The 18,930-nt window shown below is 43.3% G+C and overlaps 1 protein-coding gene across 1 annotated transcript in view; it reads right to left on the reverse strand.

Moving 5' to 3' along the window:
- Window positions 1–847: 847 nt before the first annotated feature.
- The window catches only part of LOC124611678 (homeobox protein araucan), a 319,751-nt gene continuing 301,668 nt past the window's right edge, over window positions 848–18,930 (reverse strand). The window contains exons 6-7 of the mRNA XM_047140265.1: window positions 18,177–18,609; window positions 848–3,034 (exon numbers count right to left, since the gene is read on the reverse strand). Of these exons, the coding sequence (XP_046996221.1) occupies window positions 2,935–3,034; window positions 18,177–18,609 (533 nt within the window). The 3' untranslated portion in view covers window positions 848–2,934. The remainder of the gene's footprint in view (window positions 3,035–18,176; window positions 18,610–18,930) is intronic.

The raw sequence follows: 18,930 nt of genomic DNA on the forward strand, positions 1-18,930 counted from the left end.
TCATACTGATGTAGAAGTGACACTTATTGCAACTATTATATTCAGACAGCATTTATATTATATTCACACATAAAAACATGTGGCTTCGTGTTTACATTAGTAAAGTATCTCCACTAGCAATATAGAATTTTCTGCCTGGGTGGTTGAAGTCCTTACAAGTAAGCTTCAGGATCTTATTAATTTCCTATAAACCATACAGGAATGATGTTACTAACATAGCAGTAATTGCTTGTACATTATGTTCCATGGTCCTATAACTTCTGAAATGTGAATTCAACATGATTAAGGACACTGAAACATAACATTATACCTCATTGAAAATTACAAATCTTCCAGAAAAAGGAGAACAAACTATGTAATTTGCTGAAGTTTTCAGTGGTTTGTGCAAAACAGTATGGAAGATAATTTTCAGCACCATACTTACTCATTTCGTTTTTTCCAGTTATTACTTACCCTCCTATTCATTAAGCTTGGTATCCTTCAATGTTATACCCTTGACTGGAGTTCTATATAAAGCAAGATAGGATGTGCAAAATGGTAATATTGTCACTTTTAATGAGCTCAGATTATTTCATTATGATAATGGTTTGTTCTCACAGTTACCAAATCAGAGACCTACAATATTTTAATTATTAATAGCAGTTCGGCACTTGCAACTCTGTTATGCTTCTTGGAGAGAGAGAGAGAGAGAGAGAGAGAGAGAGGGGGGGGGGGGGAGGGGGCAAGAGGAACTGCCTCCAAAACTATTTCTCTCTGAAATATTTCTTGACACAGTACCATCCTCCTATATGACACATTTGTGCCTCCTTGAAATTAGATATTCGAATAAATGATGTAGAATGTCGCATGTTTTTATCTCTTTATTGAAAAGTTAAAGATGCCCAATACTCGACGTGAATGCCATAAAATACACACAAACAATTTAGCGTACTATCTTCTTTGTGTTGTTGTTGTCCGACAGGCAGTAGCGCTGTTGCACAAGTTCTGCAGCACCTGCAAATGTTTGGGACTGTGGGGATGTGGATGAAACACAGTGCATGATACACCGCTTGGAGAGACGCGGTTTAATCAGTTAATGAAATAGACAATAATATATCTATTCACACAGGGCTATTTACAAATAAAATTTACATGGAATCATTAATAAATTTCAATATTATCGTTAATATAATATTATCATTACAAGAAATAATAAAACGGTATTTTTGTAGGTTAATTACGTGTTCATGTTTCTGCAACGGGGTTACAATGGATTTTCACACAAGATTACTCGAATGAAACGTGAAGACAACCGAAGAATTGGTGCCCAAAGACAGCTGTGGGTACATTTTTCCAAATACGAGTCCATCTCTTCACCACAGCCCCCTAAATACATCTACTTTTTTCTTTGTTTGCTGTCATCTCCCGTCGTTTATCACAGATAAATAAATGTTCTTTCACAATACAATTGCCCATTTACGTCATAATTGTCTCAAGTTTTAATTCAGTACAATAAATACAACCTGTGCACATTCTTTACTTTTGTTTAAAATGTCTCTGAAGCAAAACAATGGTAGTGACAACGAAACTGATATAGCGACAGATACACAGCGTCTCTTACGAAATCGGACCTAATCAGCCGTCGTTTCTCCCATGTGGGCATTCTGTAGAACGTCTCTCAGCTTCGTCACCACATTTCTGTACAAGCGCAGCTTACAAACGGCTGCAAGTTGACCGAGGAGGTTCACCTGTGGTGCCCACGGATTGGGGTACTGTTTTCGTATACCAAGCAGGGCTAACACCTATAAATATGTACCCGGGTTCCGTGCACACCGAGCGAAGCCACCTCATAGCACAATCCCTGTCAACCTTCGTGTTATAGAAGGCAAATATTGCACAAGCGCCAAGCGCAATAGATCTAATTACTTTCAGGTACCACAAACAAAAACAAACACACACACACACATAAAGCAGCAGTAGGCCCGATGCCGACTTGAGTGTCAGATCTGTCATCTCCGTTCACACAAGGCTTTCGCCTCGTGCCTGCAAATGGTGTGACACTATTTCCTAATGGTAACGTCAACAGGGCCTTATCGTGGACGAATTGCAAGTCTCGAGGAACGCACCTGTATGACGGCGACCACGCCGGGAGCTGAAGATATCTGTAAAATACCAGCCGCTGGACGAAGTGAATCCATTGAGACTGAGAAGATCGAGGAGGAATTTTACAGCTTCGCGTGGCGACAGAACAACAAAATGTAGACACCGAGCGAGGTGGCGCAATGAACAAGAAGCGGGGACTACAGTGTCGTCCTTTCATATTTATCTTAAGTCACTTCAGGCGAATGCCGGGTTGGTTCCATCCACAAGATTACGACCAATTTTTCCCTTTTCCATATAAAAAATGCCTTTTCCAGCCAAGTCACATCCTTAAAATTCTAGATGACTGTATATCAAACCCTAGGAAGAGAAGGAAAAAAATGGACACAAAATTCGGAAAGCGCCATGTTTCTTGCAATTTTCTGCTGTCACTTGTCCGCTAAAAAGCATCAGTTTCATCTATGTAGTTGGCGGTATATCCTCTTCACGTTTATGCCAAAAAAAAGTTTTTTTTAGTTGCACAGCTCTATCCGCAAGAGTCTGCAAGTCGAAATATATCAGCGGCAATCTGGCACTTGCAGGAAACCAAACTGAATACTACGGGATAGAACCCACGTCTCCCAAGCTCGTGGTCCACAACAGGCCGCATCCGAGGCGCACTGCACAACGAATGAAAGCTGCCAGCGACTGGGCGTTTGACGTAGTAGTCTCCAAAGCACAGTAAAGTTTAACGAACAACAACAAATATATATATGTATGTATAACTATACAAGGTCCGCGTCGCACACCCGCACACAGTGTTCACACGCGCTCGTGGTCGCCGTCGTGCGCCCGCAGCGCCGCCGCGGCGCGCCTTCAGTCTGGCGACGCCCCTCCGCGCACTGCCCCGTCGCACACTCCGGCGCGGACGCACTGCTCCAGGGCGTCTGCGGCTGCGTCGTCGCCGCGCACGTACCTGAGGACCAGAAAACCATCCGAGTTACCAGCTGCAGTCGCGCAGTTACCACCTAGTGGTGGTACCCCGTACATCGATGTGTCGGAAATATCAGCGCATCGTAAAAACAGTATCGATATCTACATATTGATGTACATATAAAACATAGTTGTCTAAAAATAGTATCAAAATCATACACCCATGTGGCGTAAATATCAACTTTTTTGTTTATAATTTGGATAATCAAATACGTAACGTAAACATCGACATGTTGTACACAAAACAACGAAATGTTGCATGGATGTCATCGGTATCGTCTATACAAAACATCGATATTTTCTACACAAAAAAATAGATATTACGTATAGAAAACAACTACAAGCTGCATGTGGCAACTCAAACTTGAAAAAAAAAAAATCCCTGAAAATTCCAGGTTTGAGGAGCAACATGGCGTCAAGAAGCTCCTGACATTTTAATGGAAATTAATGTTGAGCGGCAGGAAAAAGGGGGGGGGGGGGGCAGAATACAACAGTAATGATATGTCTTTCGTCTCAGCTGATCTGTATACCATCCAAAAGCAACATCAGTTTTTAAACATCAACAATTTATACGGAATAATATTCATTAATTAACACACTTTGAAACATTAATTATTTTAAAATTTGTGATTTATAAAACTCAAAAAAATTTAGTTTTAGTTCAAGGTTAAAAACGCAGAATTCCTTGAAATTTTATGAAATTCCTGAAATTCTCTGAGATTTTCCAGGTTTTTTCCAGGTATAATACAATTCCCTATAACGCAATTCCCTGAGAATTCCAAGTTTTCCAGAAGAATCGCCTCCCTGTTGTCGGACCTCGCGTATTGCTTTCTGAGAACTAACAAAGACCGACTGGCGGTTCCATTCCTTTGATGTCTGTATCAGTCTGCCACTTGTAACCACAGAATGCGGATGAGTAATGACAATGCTGTATGTTCACACCTGGCTATGGCGTGGGAAGTTACATCGCTACCAAAGAAAATAATCATTGCATACCTACACAAAGGATTCAATATGATAGTAAGAAATCTAGGGTTCTGGTTTTATTTGCCACTCAGTAGAGACTTTTGCAGAAAGCATTACGAAAATGGTAGTAGTCTACTTTTGCGAAAAACAAGCTACTCCTGACAAGCTTACCGAAATATGTTACGGGAATGTGTGCCATCAGCAGTAGCTTTACCTTTCGTACCTTTGTTATTATTTTGTTCGACTGCAAAATATTTTATCCGATTTGGGTGGACAGTTAGTCACGACATTAGTCAACAGTTTTCATGTGAGCACACTCTCCACACCTGAAATTAGAGCGTTAATGTCTTTTTATTGATAACACTCTCGAAGCAATCAAAATGTGTATTGCCTCAGCTTATAAAACGCAATTTTCGCATTTGCATTACCGTTGCGGAGTTTAGTCGATTTGCGTGCCATCAATAAAGTAACAATCCACACTGTTCGCAGAAAAAACACTGGCAAACAGGCTACCGAACCAAAGGGAATGAAATGTTGCACGATCGCGCAAAATGGTAACTAAGATATGAAACACAGAAGCACTGATCATAACGCAAATGCATATGTGAAACATTAAAGCTGAAGGTACAGAGTTTTCGGAATTGTTATTTTATTTTATGAAGACTGAAAACATGTCTATGGATCACAACTTGCGCGTCGAACGAATGTTCCTGTTCGGAAGACACCGTCCCTTTCAGGGAAGGTATGCTACTCAAGGTCCGAGACGGTAATCGCTCCATCCAACGGACGGACTCCCTCTCCCATCCCCATTCCCCGTCACAGCTTTTCACCACTATCGAACTATTTTATCAAATAATGCCAACCTCGTTTAGTCTATTCGATTCTTTACCTCGTCATTAGTTATTTTGATCTACCCAACTAATCTTCAGAATTCTTCTGTAACACGACACTTAGGATTTCATAACACTAAAGCTTATATTTGATGTTAACACATTTCTCTATCTGAGGTAATGGTTTTCTTGCTATTGTCAGTCTGCATTTTACATCCCCGTCATTTCGGCCATCGTCGATTATTTTGGTGCCTAAATAATAACACGCAAGTACTGTTTTAGTGTGCTTTTCAATACTGCTGCTGGGTGGGCGGAATCACTAAGTAGCAGGCTGATACACAGACTGTATAAAAAGCGCTCTCGCATTCCCACCTCGCTGCAAAGCTATTCCACTCCGGCCATGTCGCAGCATGCGATCCAGGAGTAAAGCGGCCGTCAGAAGCGCAATGATGCTCATAGTGTAAAGAGTACGGCGACTCTCGGTCGTTTGTCTGCGCAGAAACAAAGCGCCGCATTAACGGTTTAAACCGCTCTGCGAATAACGCAGTTTAAAATAATAGCGGCCATATTTTCGTCAGCTCGGCCTACGCTGGGCCGCGCGCCGCGGGGAGAAACTCGTGGCCAGGGCTCCGGCGATCTGCGAGAAAGCGCGGCCGCTTGTGAAACACGCCGTGGATGGCCGAGCGGCTCGCGAGCTGAAACAGCCTTCGCGGACGCTACAGTAACATTCAGCCTTAAGAACTTCCACTCTGCTTTCAAGGTAGAGTAAACCCTGAAAAGCCGTGTGGAATGCATGAGATTCTCCGGAGATTAAGCGAAATAACTTATTCCTCTGGAGGCAGCAGTTTCATCGTAGCCCTCTGGACCACCAAAGGATACCCAAGCGATTGAGAAAAGGGTCGTTCGACAGATGCACATAGTTCCAGGCCTGTATCTCTGGCGACAGTCTGTTGCAGTATTATGAAACACGTTTCTCACGTTTTGTGGCTTATTGAGACTCGAATATGTCTTCTATGAATTTTGAAATTGATACCTTAAACACGTGTTACGAAACTCAGTACACACTGATCATCTATGAGTTCCAGATTAATGTCGTGTTCCTTGAATTAAAGAAGGCATTCGATAGAGTTACCCCACTGTCGTTTAGTGAACAAAATACGAGCTTACCGCGAACCGACCAGATTTGTAATTTCAGTCAAAACTTGATGGCAGAGATAAATCAACCTGTCATTCACAGAGGAACGAAACTGACCAATGTAAAGATATTTTTTTTAATATTCAAATGGAGTGTTACAGGGCTGTTAGTATTAACAATATTCATAAATGATGTAGCGGATAACAGCGGAAGCACCGAGAGGCTTTTGTTAGACTCTGATGTCGTCTATAGGAAGGCTGCAACGTCGGAAAACTTACGAAATGCAGTAACACCGGCAGAGGATGTAAGATCGGTGCAGAGACAGTCAGTTGCTCCCAGACTTAACTAAGTGTAACGTACTGCCCACAAATAAGCAAAGCGGTCCACCGTCCGATTACGCTATTGGTTACAAGTAATTGCAAATCGCAAATACCGTAAAATTCCTAGGCTTAGCCTTCTAGAGGACCTAAAATATAATCAGTACAGAACTTAGACAAGTCATTGAGGAAAATTGTAAGGAAATGTACTTATCTGCAAGTTAAGTGACTTACTAATCTCTTGTTCCATTCAGTGTGGAACAAATGGTTCAAATGGCTCTGAGCACTATGGGACTTAACTTCTAAGGTCATCAGTCCCCTAGAACTTAGAACTACTTAAACCTAGCTAACCTAAGGACATCACACACATCCATGCCCGAGGCAGGATTCGAACCTGTGACCGTAGCGCCTACAACCGCTCGGCCACACCGGCTGGCGTAGCTGCAGTCACTGACTGACTGTACACTTTGCAGATAACTTCTATTTTGCGAATTCATATCACAAGTAAATTTTGTATACTTTTGTGTTCAAGTCTGAAACTGCGGTTGCGGCGTGCACGAACAAAGGTTTGATTAGTCTCACATGTATAATAGAAGTGAAACACTTCTAAAGCGCACGCAATTTCAGATGTGAAAGACAGCAAAATACTCATCATAACAATGCTGTGACCATAGAAACGGGAAGTGGAGTTACATAAAGAGAGTAGCTACGGCAGGCATTTTTTTTTCTTTTTGCATTACCTAATTAGTCGGAAAGCTTGAAAAACAATGAACATGGAAAGAAGTTATTTGCAATTTTAAAAATCCAAGCTGTTCTCTTTCCATCAACAAGAATACTAATGACACTATATTTGCGGTCAGTGGGTCTGAGAACAATCACAGATCGCAACCAGTTGTACGAGTCAGTAAGGAAACGTAGTTGCATTACGTCCCCTATTTATTCGAAGGGGACTTGGCGATAAAAGCCGGTCTCTAGCGAGTGCTGCCACTGCCTTTTAGAGGAGATCGATTTTTTTCTTATATGCTGCGCTGATCGAGCAACAGAAAGCGGATAGCGAGATAAGAGTCTTTGGAACAGTGCTAGTAATGTGTAAAACACACACACACACACACACACACACACACACACACACACACACACACACACACACACACACACACGAGCGCGGAGAGAGAGAGAGAGAAACAGAGAGAGAGACGCTGGCTAATTTACAAGTAAAATATTGGAGCGTTAAGATATAGGGGACTGGCGATAATGTGGAAGCCACAAACGGGTCGTTCGTTAAGAAAATGGGAAGGTAGAAGTGACAGCACGCACCTACAAGAAACAACTCTGTGGATGCAAATTAAGGGGCGTTATCTGCCGCATTTCTGGCCTCGACATCACAACAGTACAGTAATTATCTCCTAAAACTGCAAGGCGTCCGCAGAGTTATTAAGCATTCAATATCTGATCTGTAAATAGTGCACGTTAACGAAGAAAGTATCGTGCAGTCATTTAGAGGTATTCAAAATTAACGAAAGAAAATAATCATTCTGAAAACTGTCAGCGATTTACTTTCGTGACGAGAACTGGTTCCTACTAGATCTTCTGCGCATTACTTTGGTACGTTCCGCACGTCACGCACCACCAGTCTAGCGACAGGGAGTGCGCAATCTTTGGGCATTAACCACTGAATATTCCGCCTCTTCCCATTCACAGCCCTGCACAACTTATTTGCGATCCATCAGTGCATCCCGTGGAGACATGTGGCACTCCACACGCGTGCACACAGCAGCGCGGCGCGGCTAGCCCTAGGTTCAAATGGCTCTGAGCACTATGGGACTCAACTGCTGTGGTCATAAGTCCCCTAGAACTTAGAACTACTTAAACCTAACTAACCTAAGGACAGCACACAACACCCAGCCATCACGAGGCAGAGAAAATCCCTGACCCCGCCGGGAATCGAACCCGGGAACCCGAGCGTGGGAAGCGAGAACGCTACCGCACGACCACGAGATGCGGGCGCTAGCCCTAGTGTCCAATGCTGAGACACGGGGACCTGGCGCCGATTCAGCATAAATTATTAATCGCCGGCTCGTCCTGTCAACAAGGCGACGTAATCGCCGGTACACGGGCCCGCACTAATGTGTGCAAACAAGCAGATCGCCATTTGCAAACAGGCTACTGCATTCATGTCAGTCGACAGCATTGTCTACAAATTATTCTATGAGATGTGACACCCATTAGCGCAGCTTGCGTCAGTCTTTCTGTTCGGTATTCACTGCGCAGCGGCACTGGGAGCACGTGGCTTGCCACATTCGTATGAAACGCAGATACCTGCACAGCGGGTTGATGCTTTTTTTTTCCCTCTGCCAGCGAAGTGGAACACACAGGAACTGCACAGACTAGACTTTGAAATTAATTTCCAAAAATAACTACTCCATGTGACACAGCTCACGCAAAGGATGTATCACCAGAGAAGCGTTGTCTAATTCTTTGTCATTTGCTCGTTCCATACAGTTAGGAAATTCAGTACTTTATATAAAAATACTGGCAAAGGCACGAAGGTAGTAAAGCATTATGACTGCAGTAGACAGACCGGATTAGAACTAAATTACAATAAATTACACAGAGTTTTCTCTTTCGTAACTGCTTGCTAATTAATTTAGCCCGAGGCCTGTCGGAGGCGCATTGCCTAAATCATGTTGCCTTATACTAACGTTTCACAATACCCTAGCAGCGGGTAATCTCATCTTCGTCATTTTTGTTACGTTAATTGTTCTGGTAAGGCTGAAGGTTGCACTTTTACAAAATTATAAGACACTGTTATGAGGCAAGAATAGCTATTTCTACCGTAAAGCGTCGTACCAATTTAACTAGCAAACAGTGATTGAAATGGAATGACCACTTTGTCTTAAATTTTCGTAACTGTCGCAGACCTCCGAAAACCTCACTTTTCACAAGGGAGCAGACTAAGAACTGTAACTGTCACTCAATTAGCTTTGGCTTTTGCAGAATCAGAGTAACTATTGTGAGCAGGAAGAAAAGTATTGTCTGACAATTAGACTTCGAAAATGTAATTTGGATACACTCCACGCAAACTCCTGTAACTTTTTTGATGAAAGCTATTCATCGGGAAGACCCTATGTCAACTGTTGCCCGCTTTAACTTGTTCTTAATTATATTTAACTAACATCGGTTAACATTTCTTTCATCTAATATCAGTTTCTCACGCCTTTTTTTTTTCGTTCATCCTGTGCTTTTCTTTCCATACAGGTATTTTCGGAATGCCGTTGAGCACCAAACTGCACGTTTTTAACCACTGTATCCGGAAAGAAAAAGTACCGAGGCACGTTACTGCTCCAAAAATTGAATTAAGGAATCGTTCTGGTACATCTACACGAATTTGTCGATTCCCATTTAAAAAGTGCTCCTATGGTTATGCACTTAGTGTTCCCAACATTTAATATTTTGCAACGCGTAACAGTGAGAGTATTTGAGATTTATGTTTGTCAAGGAGCACAAATCCATCGAAACAGAACTCGTCCACATTGTAGCAGTGCTTGTAGTGAAATCCATAAAAAATCTCTCTTCAATACTTCATTGTTTATGGAATGCGTCACATTGCACATTTGAAAGTATACAGCTTGTTATCGAAGTTTGATGTGTAAGTACGGCTGCATGACACTCTTTAACTAACAAGCCTTGAGCTGCCTTCGAGGACTACGTTCCACTAAAGCGTACAAGTGCCCAGCTTCTTAATCTTGTCACACCTTACTTTCTTTGAATAATTTCATTTTCAATAAGTATCTCTTCGATCTCCGTATTTTCAATGCAATTGGTTTGGAAAGACATAGTTATTTGTTCCTACTTTACTTAGGATACCTCCAATTGTAAAATTATTAAAAATCATTCTTTTTAGTACTATTATTCGTATATATTAAAAACATGTCGCAAGATAGGTTTCAGGGAGGAATAGATACCATTTGTTACAGTAATCACAAACATTACACAGTTCTGTGAATAAATTTTATCCTTTGACAATTTTTCACGCAGTAACGAAGAAAGAACACTTAACAGTACCAAAGTGATGAAACTTTTATAGATAAACTAAAACCAAGCAACTTGTCTTTCGTGATGCAGAATTTACCAAACTAGTCATACAATAGAGCATTTGTTGCACGTTACGGCTATCTGGTAGATTAGAATCGAGCCAGGACTCATGATTTGCTTCTAATAGTCAGGGGCACCCCAGGAACAGCCTCAGAAAAAAATCGAGAACAAGCAGTGACCGAACGATATGGAGCAAAATGCTTACGAGAATCGTCCATTATTGGTGCGGCTCGGATGTAAATGCTCGCCAAACGAACGTGACTGACATATTCCTAAACCAGTGCAGGTGCAATACGCGGCTTGTTTCCTTCAGTGAGACTGTGGCCTATTTCTTTATACATCCACTAGCTTAGTACCCGACTCTTCGCTCGCGTAGACCTATGGTCGGCACAGACTTCCTCTTTCTTTAATAAAATTTTTATACTGTTCACAAATTGCAACCCTTCTAAACTTTTCACGCTAACTGAGGCTATAAAAGTGTGGTCTCTTCCGAATGTACTATTGACCAAAATGCGATCCTGGTGGCTGGAGCCCAAGGTGTTTGTTAGTCACGCCTTTTGCGTTCTTGTGGTAATATTTCCATAGAAATCTTCATCCCCTAGCTCATGTATCTGTATATGTAACAAGAAGTGAAATATCAGTCTTCAAATATTTAGCTTTAAAAATCATTTAATATAAATATTGCATCCGCTATTTCATCCCCTTAGGGGCTGAATTGCAAAACACAGTGAAACACTTAGTTTTTATTTCTAACAGGGAAGCCAAATACCAATTTTCGTAGATCTAGCTTTAAAATTCTTTCATAGTGAAATTTTTCGCAATACATTTCATCTCCTATTTCACACCATTTGGGGTTGTACTTCCAAAACAAAAACATGTTTTTCCCTTGTAACCGAGAAGTTAAATACAAATTTTCACAGGTGTAATTTTAAAAATACTTCAGCAGGTCTTTATTAATGATTTATTTTAAAAATCTTTCATTCATTATTTCACTCCCACAGGATTTAATTTCAAAAAATGCTGAAACACGTGTTTCTTTATTTCTGACCGAGCTATCAAATAGCAATTTTCGCAGGTCTAGCTTCAAAAGTGTCTTAATAGCGACTTTTTTTAATCTTTCCATCCTCTATTTCCATACCCTATTTCATCCCCTTAGCGGCGGAACATAGAAAAATAGGTTCTTAAACGACACCTACAATATACGAGCAACACCCTCTGCAAATTTCCAGTTTCTATCCTACCCTATCTATATAGGGTTGGGCGATGATTAGCCTGTGAGTGATATATAAAGAAATTACCCCGTTAGCGAGTCAGTGCTTCACTATAGCAATGTTGACACGAAAATTGGAATCCCTTTTAAAGCATTACCTCCTCCTTTGTCACCCCCACCCCCTGTCTACGTGCTTATCTTTAACAGGCCGTTGCAAAAGAGCCGCTTCTCGGTGAACTTGCAGGTGATACGTGCAACTGGCGCCCGTAGCCAAAAACTAGAAATATTTGACCATCAGGTGGCACCACATAACTTGGAAAGGGCTCTGGTATGTAAAAACTATACGAAACCCCAACCAAAATCTATGAGACGCGAAGATTCTTCGCAGCCGAGTACGCACATTACCTCCGAAGTTGATGCAGCGGCCAGCGAACTGGAGAGGCAGATGGGAAAGCGCCTTCCGTATTTGCGATCGCAGCGGGCAGCGCGTAGCCGGTTCTGGGCGCGTTAAAGAGACCAACGCGAGTATTTGGGTCAGGCCAGCGGAGCCGTGTGTGGTGTGGTGTGGTTCTGCGTGGCGTGTCCTGCCTCCCGCCACGGCCTCGCTTATTATGCGCGTAAAGCTGCCGGCCGCCGTATAAGAAATAACGCCCAACGACGCCTTTAGCAACTTAATTTCGTTCGTTATAGCCGCTATTACCAGGTCTGCCGAATGACGATAAATAAACGCCATTACGCTCAAATAAAAAGCAACAACATTTCCGCAGCATTTTACAGCAGTCTTGCTCCATTACCGACAAGTTACGATGCTTTCACGAGATACCGGCTCGAGTAACATGGAAGATCGGTATACGAATTGTGCTGTACCTCACCAACTATCGGCGATCTCTTTAAACGGTTATTGATGGTACAGACAAGCGGCGACCTATAGGCCCATTTGCGAGTGAAATGCATTCGTCCGAGCAGAAAGCATATTGCGTCATTTGCAATCTACATTAAGAGGAAGAATTAAACCCCATGTGACTTGGTCCTTTTGCCATCTCGTGGGAAGCTGATATTATGAGATTTCAGCCGTGTGAAAATAAAGGGAATTCCTTAATGGAACTGAGACAACAACCAGCCTGTATAATTTACTTAAGGAGCCATTCACGGGTTTTGGGCATTAAAGTTTCATTTGTAGACGAATGTACAAATTATGTATTTTTTCACACTGTTTTATTAGCGATTCGCTCTCAGTATTGGTACCTGTGTACTCATGCAGCCAATATTTTGTGGCGTTGTGTTCCCGTGGAAATTCACGAGATATTGCAATGGACTGAGGTAATGTTTCACATTGCAAATTCTGCTCTTTCAGCGAGAATTTCATTACACTTTTCGAAGTACATACGCCTTGGGGCACCATAAACATCTCAACCCTCTAGCAACACGGTTACCTGCAAATGTAGATGATTTAACTGCGAAAGACGAAAACATTCCCAAAGATTACTATGTGCGCCAAAGAGTATCAAGACAAATTAAATGAAAAGACAAAACATTTCAACGAACTGCAACAAAGTGAGTACATCACCGAAGGGCAAAACGTTTATTAACAAACTTCAGATCACGCAAAACTCCATTCTTATTATTATTATTTTAATTTGTGTGAAGCTCCTATGGAACCGAACTGCTGAGGTCGTCGGTCCCTAGGCTTACACACTACTTAAACTAACTTATGCTACAGACAACACCCACCCACCACCCACCCATGCCCGAGGGAGGGAGGACTCGAACCTCCGACGGGAGGGAGGGGGGGGGGGGGGGATGGAGCCGCGCGAACCGTGGCAAGGCGCCCTGACTCCGCGGCAACCCCGCGTGACCACTACTACTACTTTAGTTCTTCGCTGACGAACAGTAGCTACTATGGAATGCTTCAACGGACACACTTGCTGTATTATGTACTACTAAATTCTTGTATATATTCTAACGCGTCGTCAAATGTAAACATTACTGACAATGATCATCATCATCATCATCATGATTTGTAAGAATAGCTCTCTTATTTTCCCCCATACCTTACGAAAATTTCCGACAGCGCTCCACATATGAATTTCAGTATTTCGACGAAAACACTGCGTCATACAATCCAAATAAAATTCAGATCTGACTGCGCAATTGTTCACGGCGACTACTCGCCAAATATCATTTCTTGTACGTTACTGTTCTCATCAGGACCGGTGCACAGAAGCACGGGTCGTCCTACCAGCTCTATGCATAATCGGAAGAATACAAATAACTTCCCCTTCCATTTAGAGGTCCTTTGTTGTGTCTGACAGTCCAGCTTTTGACGTTTTCGGGCGTTGGCACTGCAACCGCCCCTCGCTTAACACCTCAACTGCTGCCGCAGTAACGTGCTTACATATTCGTAGCACAAAGAGCTAACGGAAGGAGAAGTGAGGAGCAAAGTCGCAAGCGACCGACGTCCTCGGAAAACTGTTGTGTCTGCCCCACTCTGTATGTTTCCTATCAACGGCAGAACTACCTACCCAGTTCCTTGACATAGTAATTGTATTACTGCACTTTCTGGTTCCACGTTATCATTATTCTCGCAAATCTTTTATGAACTATGTCGACACGAAAAATGAAATGAAACGCTAATAAACCAGTCGAACACAGGACGCTGCAGTTAGTTACTTATTTGATGAACAGAAAGTTATACTAAATACCGCCAATAAATGCTGATAATGTCAGCCTCTCTTCGTTACCAGACCATCACACTATATAAAATTATTGCAATAACTTATACGGTACCACTGTTACTGTGGCATCTATCAAAATAAACCAGTAAAAGTCCATCCAGCATGACTGTCGTAAAGGGTAAAATGCGTTCATACAATTACACTGTGCTGTATGGTTTTTCTTTTAAGGTGCATTTTTACTCGCGCAACAAAATATCATACAGGTTCCTGTTGTACTTTTATTTCCTGTAATGGTAACAGTTTCCACTGAAACTGGTAACAATTACAGGTGTATTTTATGAACATCTGATGGTGATACGTACACTGCCTGACGAAGTATGAAGCACAAGAACAAAAAGACACAAACTGAGAGTTCAGGGTTTGTGAGGGTACGGTACGTTATTTCATTGTTTACAAAATTTTGCCACCTTGAGAAATAAATTGGCAGTTTGAGGCCACTTATCAATATGGTGTTTCACCACCTCTGGTCTCGATGCATGCATTGATTCAATGATTCGGTTCGAAAGGAGGTCAGAAAGCCGTTCACTCCTCTCCTGTGACAAGTTAGGCCACAGCTGTTGGACTTGGTCCTCTAGTCCTTTATATCCTGGCACGGAATTGACGTCCGAAGTGGTCCTTCAGCTGTTCAGTCGAGGACAGAAGTGGGAATATTATTGAGCACGGGAGTACGTCAACATAATGCAGACATGTCAGAGAGATTTCCCACACGTGTGGTCGAGCACTGTTCTGTTAGAATACATCACCGCGATTCTATCGCACGGGAAGTACCTCCTGAGGAATTAGGACGCCCGTAGCGTACCGCTGCGCTGTCAGAATTCCCTCAATCATTACCTGACGTGACCTGAAGCCATGTGATGACGCCAGGAAGAATGGAGCCTGTTCCCTGTGACGCTCCCCTGATTGCTAAACATAATGCGACGCCATTCGTCAGCAGGTCATGATTCCCGGTCACGGCACCGTTCCAAACGCAGCCATTTGCGTGGCTTTGTTAATAGCAGCCTCCGCATGGAACCATAATTCCTTTGACCAACTGCTGCTAGTCTCCGATCAACAGTGCAGGATGATACATAATACGAGGTTCCATTACTTGTTCTTAGATGGCAGGCATAGATGTGTTGTCAGACGTGGTCGACCGGAACATTGTAACGACGAGTAGGCCTGCTTTCACGTCCCCATGCAGTCCAGAATGGGCCCCTGTCACATCAGAATGTCCCAAAAATCTGGATGAAGCACGATTAGACCAGTTTGCCAAACGGAGACCCACAATGACAAGCCTTTAATGCTCTTTGAGGTGCTGTTAATGCTGTCTCACACGTCTGCTTGGAATCTTCGTTTCCTTCACACTGATTAACCGACATCTGAGGTGGTCACGTCCCTTATATACCTTACCAGACCTGGTAACAGCACCAAACAAGATCACAAAACAGTCTGTATACCGTTCTACCCGTCACAGAGAAGCGCAATTCCAATAATTTTACCGACAGTGTGTACATATGCGAAATTACATGGGAATCCGACAATGTCTTCTGGGTGCCTTGGTTTTTCACAAAAATGAAAAAATGAAAAAATAAATAAAAAATTGCATGCGAATATATTCCCGCTCTTTTTAATATGCAACTCACTTCTCACTCGCATAAGCTCTCCTAAATGTAACTCACTCACACCCAGTAGTCCATCACTGTAAGTAGCTCGTACCCGTCCATTCCCACTTTCCCATTCTCACTCAGCCGAACTCATTGTCGTTATAGTTTTTTGTGTCTCTGTGACTATCTACTGTCTCACAGCCACAGTCTCCTCCGTTCTGTAGTAATACTAGCTCCTTTCATTGCCACTGTCTCCCTTTTGCTATCTCTTACATCTACTACTGTCTCTTTCATTCCTTCCCACTGCTGCTGTCTCTTCTCACGGCCACTACCTAGCTCTTCCTCGTTGTCATTATCACAGACTCTTGTTTCACATCATCACGGGTTCTCAACCACTGCCACCTTTTCTTTATTTCTCTCCAACTGCCATTGCCTCCTTAACTTTTCCTGGCATTGTTCTGTTACTATCAACTATATTCCACAGACACTTTATCCCTCTGTTTCTATCTCACTGCCATTGTCTCCTTCCCCCTTTCTAGACAACAACCACTGTCTACTGTGTTCCAGTATTTACTTGTTTTCCGTACCTTTCCCACTAGCAGTTTTCTCTCTCAGCATAAAAGAGCGGGAATACGTTCGCTTATCAAAATTTTTGGGAAAATTTTTGAAGGTGCTGAGGAACGCAGAATGAGCTAACTGGTACGCTACTGAAAGCTAGTCTTTCAAACAGGAGCATATTATCCTGTTTTGTGCTCGATAGGAGCGTTTTCCAGTTGATTCCCTTCTTTTCCCTGACACAAGGGCATGTTACTCATACGAAAGATCTTTATGGGTCAATAAAATTTTTATTGTTTACTTCTGTGAAACTGAAAACTGAAGTAACGCAAAAATAATTTGACACCTCAGATAGGATTTCACGTGCATAAAAATTTCGTACGTGCTTCAGTACTACAACATGGGGTTCTCATAACCCTTCTGATGAGAACGGAAACAATTTATAGCAAATTCCTCCGTGCTATGTGACTTTATAAACTACGTTTCCGCCCCACAATCGCTTTTGTGTGTCCAGTTAACTTTGAACCTCTGTATCTCGGAAACGGATAAAGATAACAAGAAAATTTTTGAGAGTGGCGAGATCGGAATCTTACTGTAAAAATTTCAGCCATTTGCTGTGCACAGTCGTCTTGGAATCTCCTGCTCGACTTTCATAGCAAATAAGGAGAAAAAAATCCTTGTTTGAGGGTTTTCTAAGGAACCACCCCATGAACTAATGGTGCCCCCACAAGCATCTTAAGGCCCACCGTAGACCACACCAAATGTAAAAAGAATGGACAGATTTTCTAGATTTGTCTAATCAGGAGGAAATATGTAATATTCATACTTTTACCCTATATTGTAGCCAGGAAAAATCCCGTTTTTAGGTGCGGCGTTTTGGAACACATTAGGTAGCCTTCTGTTGAGACAATATGGCACAGTATGTGTGTATCACCGAACCAGGAATCGTTAGTTCGATACCCATGGACAGCAGAAGGGAAAAATTAGGCGAAAACACCAATGGCTACCACAAATTAGTGATTATATTGGCCGCATAATAACTTTTATAGATAACAGGTCATACATGAAAGTTCGAAATTTTTCGAAAACGTCTGGTTTGAAAGATTGGCACATGAATACCGAAGACTGTTGCTAAGTCGAACGTTCTCCTCTGACGCCCTTATCATAAGCTGTGCTGACGGGTTCAGTCTTTCCGAATACGATGAGCCGTGGTAGACACGAGATTCCTCCCAGCCTCAGACCTTGACAACAGTTACTTAGTCCATACGGCGAAAGATGAGCCCTGACAAAGTGAACTCGGCTAAGCTGCTTCGCGCCTCTAGAACAACTAATCACGTAGCGGTTTTGTATACGCCTCTATGGCAACACCTTAAGTATGAAACTTCCTGGCAGATTAAAACTGTGTGCCGGACCGAGACTCGAACTCGGGACCTTTGCCTTTCGCGGGCAAGTGCTTGCACACTCCGCTGCAGAGTGAAAATCTCGTTCTGCAAACACCTTAAGTCTTCCCGCAGACCCATAGGTTACTTTTTACAATCACACAGCATCTGCATCGCCAACAGCATTCTGCGATTATCATCTAAGAGCTGGCGATAGCAGAGGTGACTGTCGGGGCTATTCTTATGCCGCACCAGGTATTGGCGCTACACACACAGCGATGATACAGTGGTAGAGACGAGATTAGAGAGCGTGTGCGTACCCCTTGTAGAAAGGCTTGAAGGCGGTGCCTTCGGCGGGCGCGGGCCCCGCGGCCGCCTGCCCGCCGCCCACGCTGACGCTGACGCCCACGCCGACGCCGACGCCGGCGGCCATCATGGCCGGGTGGTGTTGCGGGTGCTGCTGCGGCGGCGGCTGCTGCTGGGGGTAGGCGGGCTCCTTGACGCCGGCCATGGCGGCCAGGCCGCGCTGCTCCTTGTGCGGGGACTGCGACTGCGGCTGCTGCTGCGCCTGGCTCTGCTGCAGCCTCGAGAAGCCGCCCAGGAAGGCGGCGTTCCCGTGGTGGCTGCCGTAGCCGCTCGACGACGCGCCCATGCCGCCCACGCCGCCCAGGCCCATACCGCCCACGCCACCGCCGCCCCCACCTCCGCCGAAGCACGACGAGCCCGACGAAGGCGCCAGCAGGTTGCCCGTCACTGTGGGTGGACAATGCGTTTTGCTGTTCTTTACCGTCAAATGCACCTCATCTTAAGAAGATACACTGTCTTATCAGTAGTAGCTCTGCACCCCTATGTAATGGAAACTGACCACTAGATGTCACGAGAGGCGGACCCGTCGGCATAAAAGGAGGCAGGGAGTGTTGTGTTGTCAGTAGAGAAGGAGGAACAGCGGAATGTGTCACTCAGGAGAGCTTGGGGAATTAAAAAATGGCTCTGAGCAATATGGGACTTAACATATGAGGTCATGAGTCCCCTAGAACATAGTACTACTTAAACCTAACTAACCTAAGGACAGCA

Source organism: Schistocerca americana, chromosome 1 (assembly GCF_021461395.2).
Source record: "Schistocerca americana isolate TAMUIC-IGC-003095 chromosome 1, iqSchAmer2.1, whole genome shotgun sequence".
Taxonomy (NCBI): domain Eukaryota; kingdom Metazoa; phylum Arthropoda; class Insecta; order Orthoptera; family Acrididae; genus Schistocerca; species Schistocerca americana.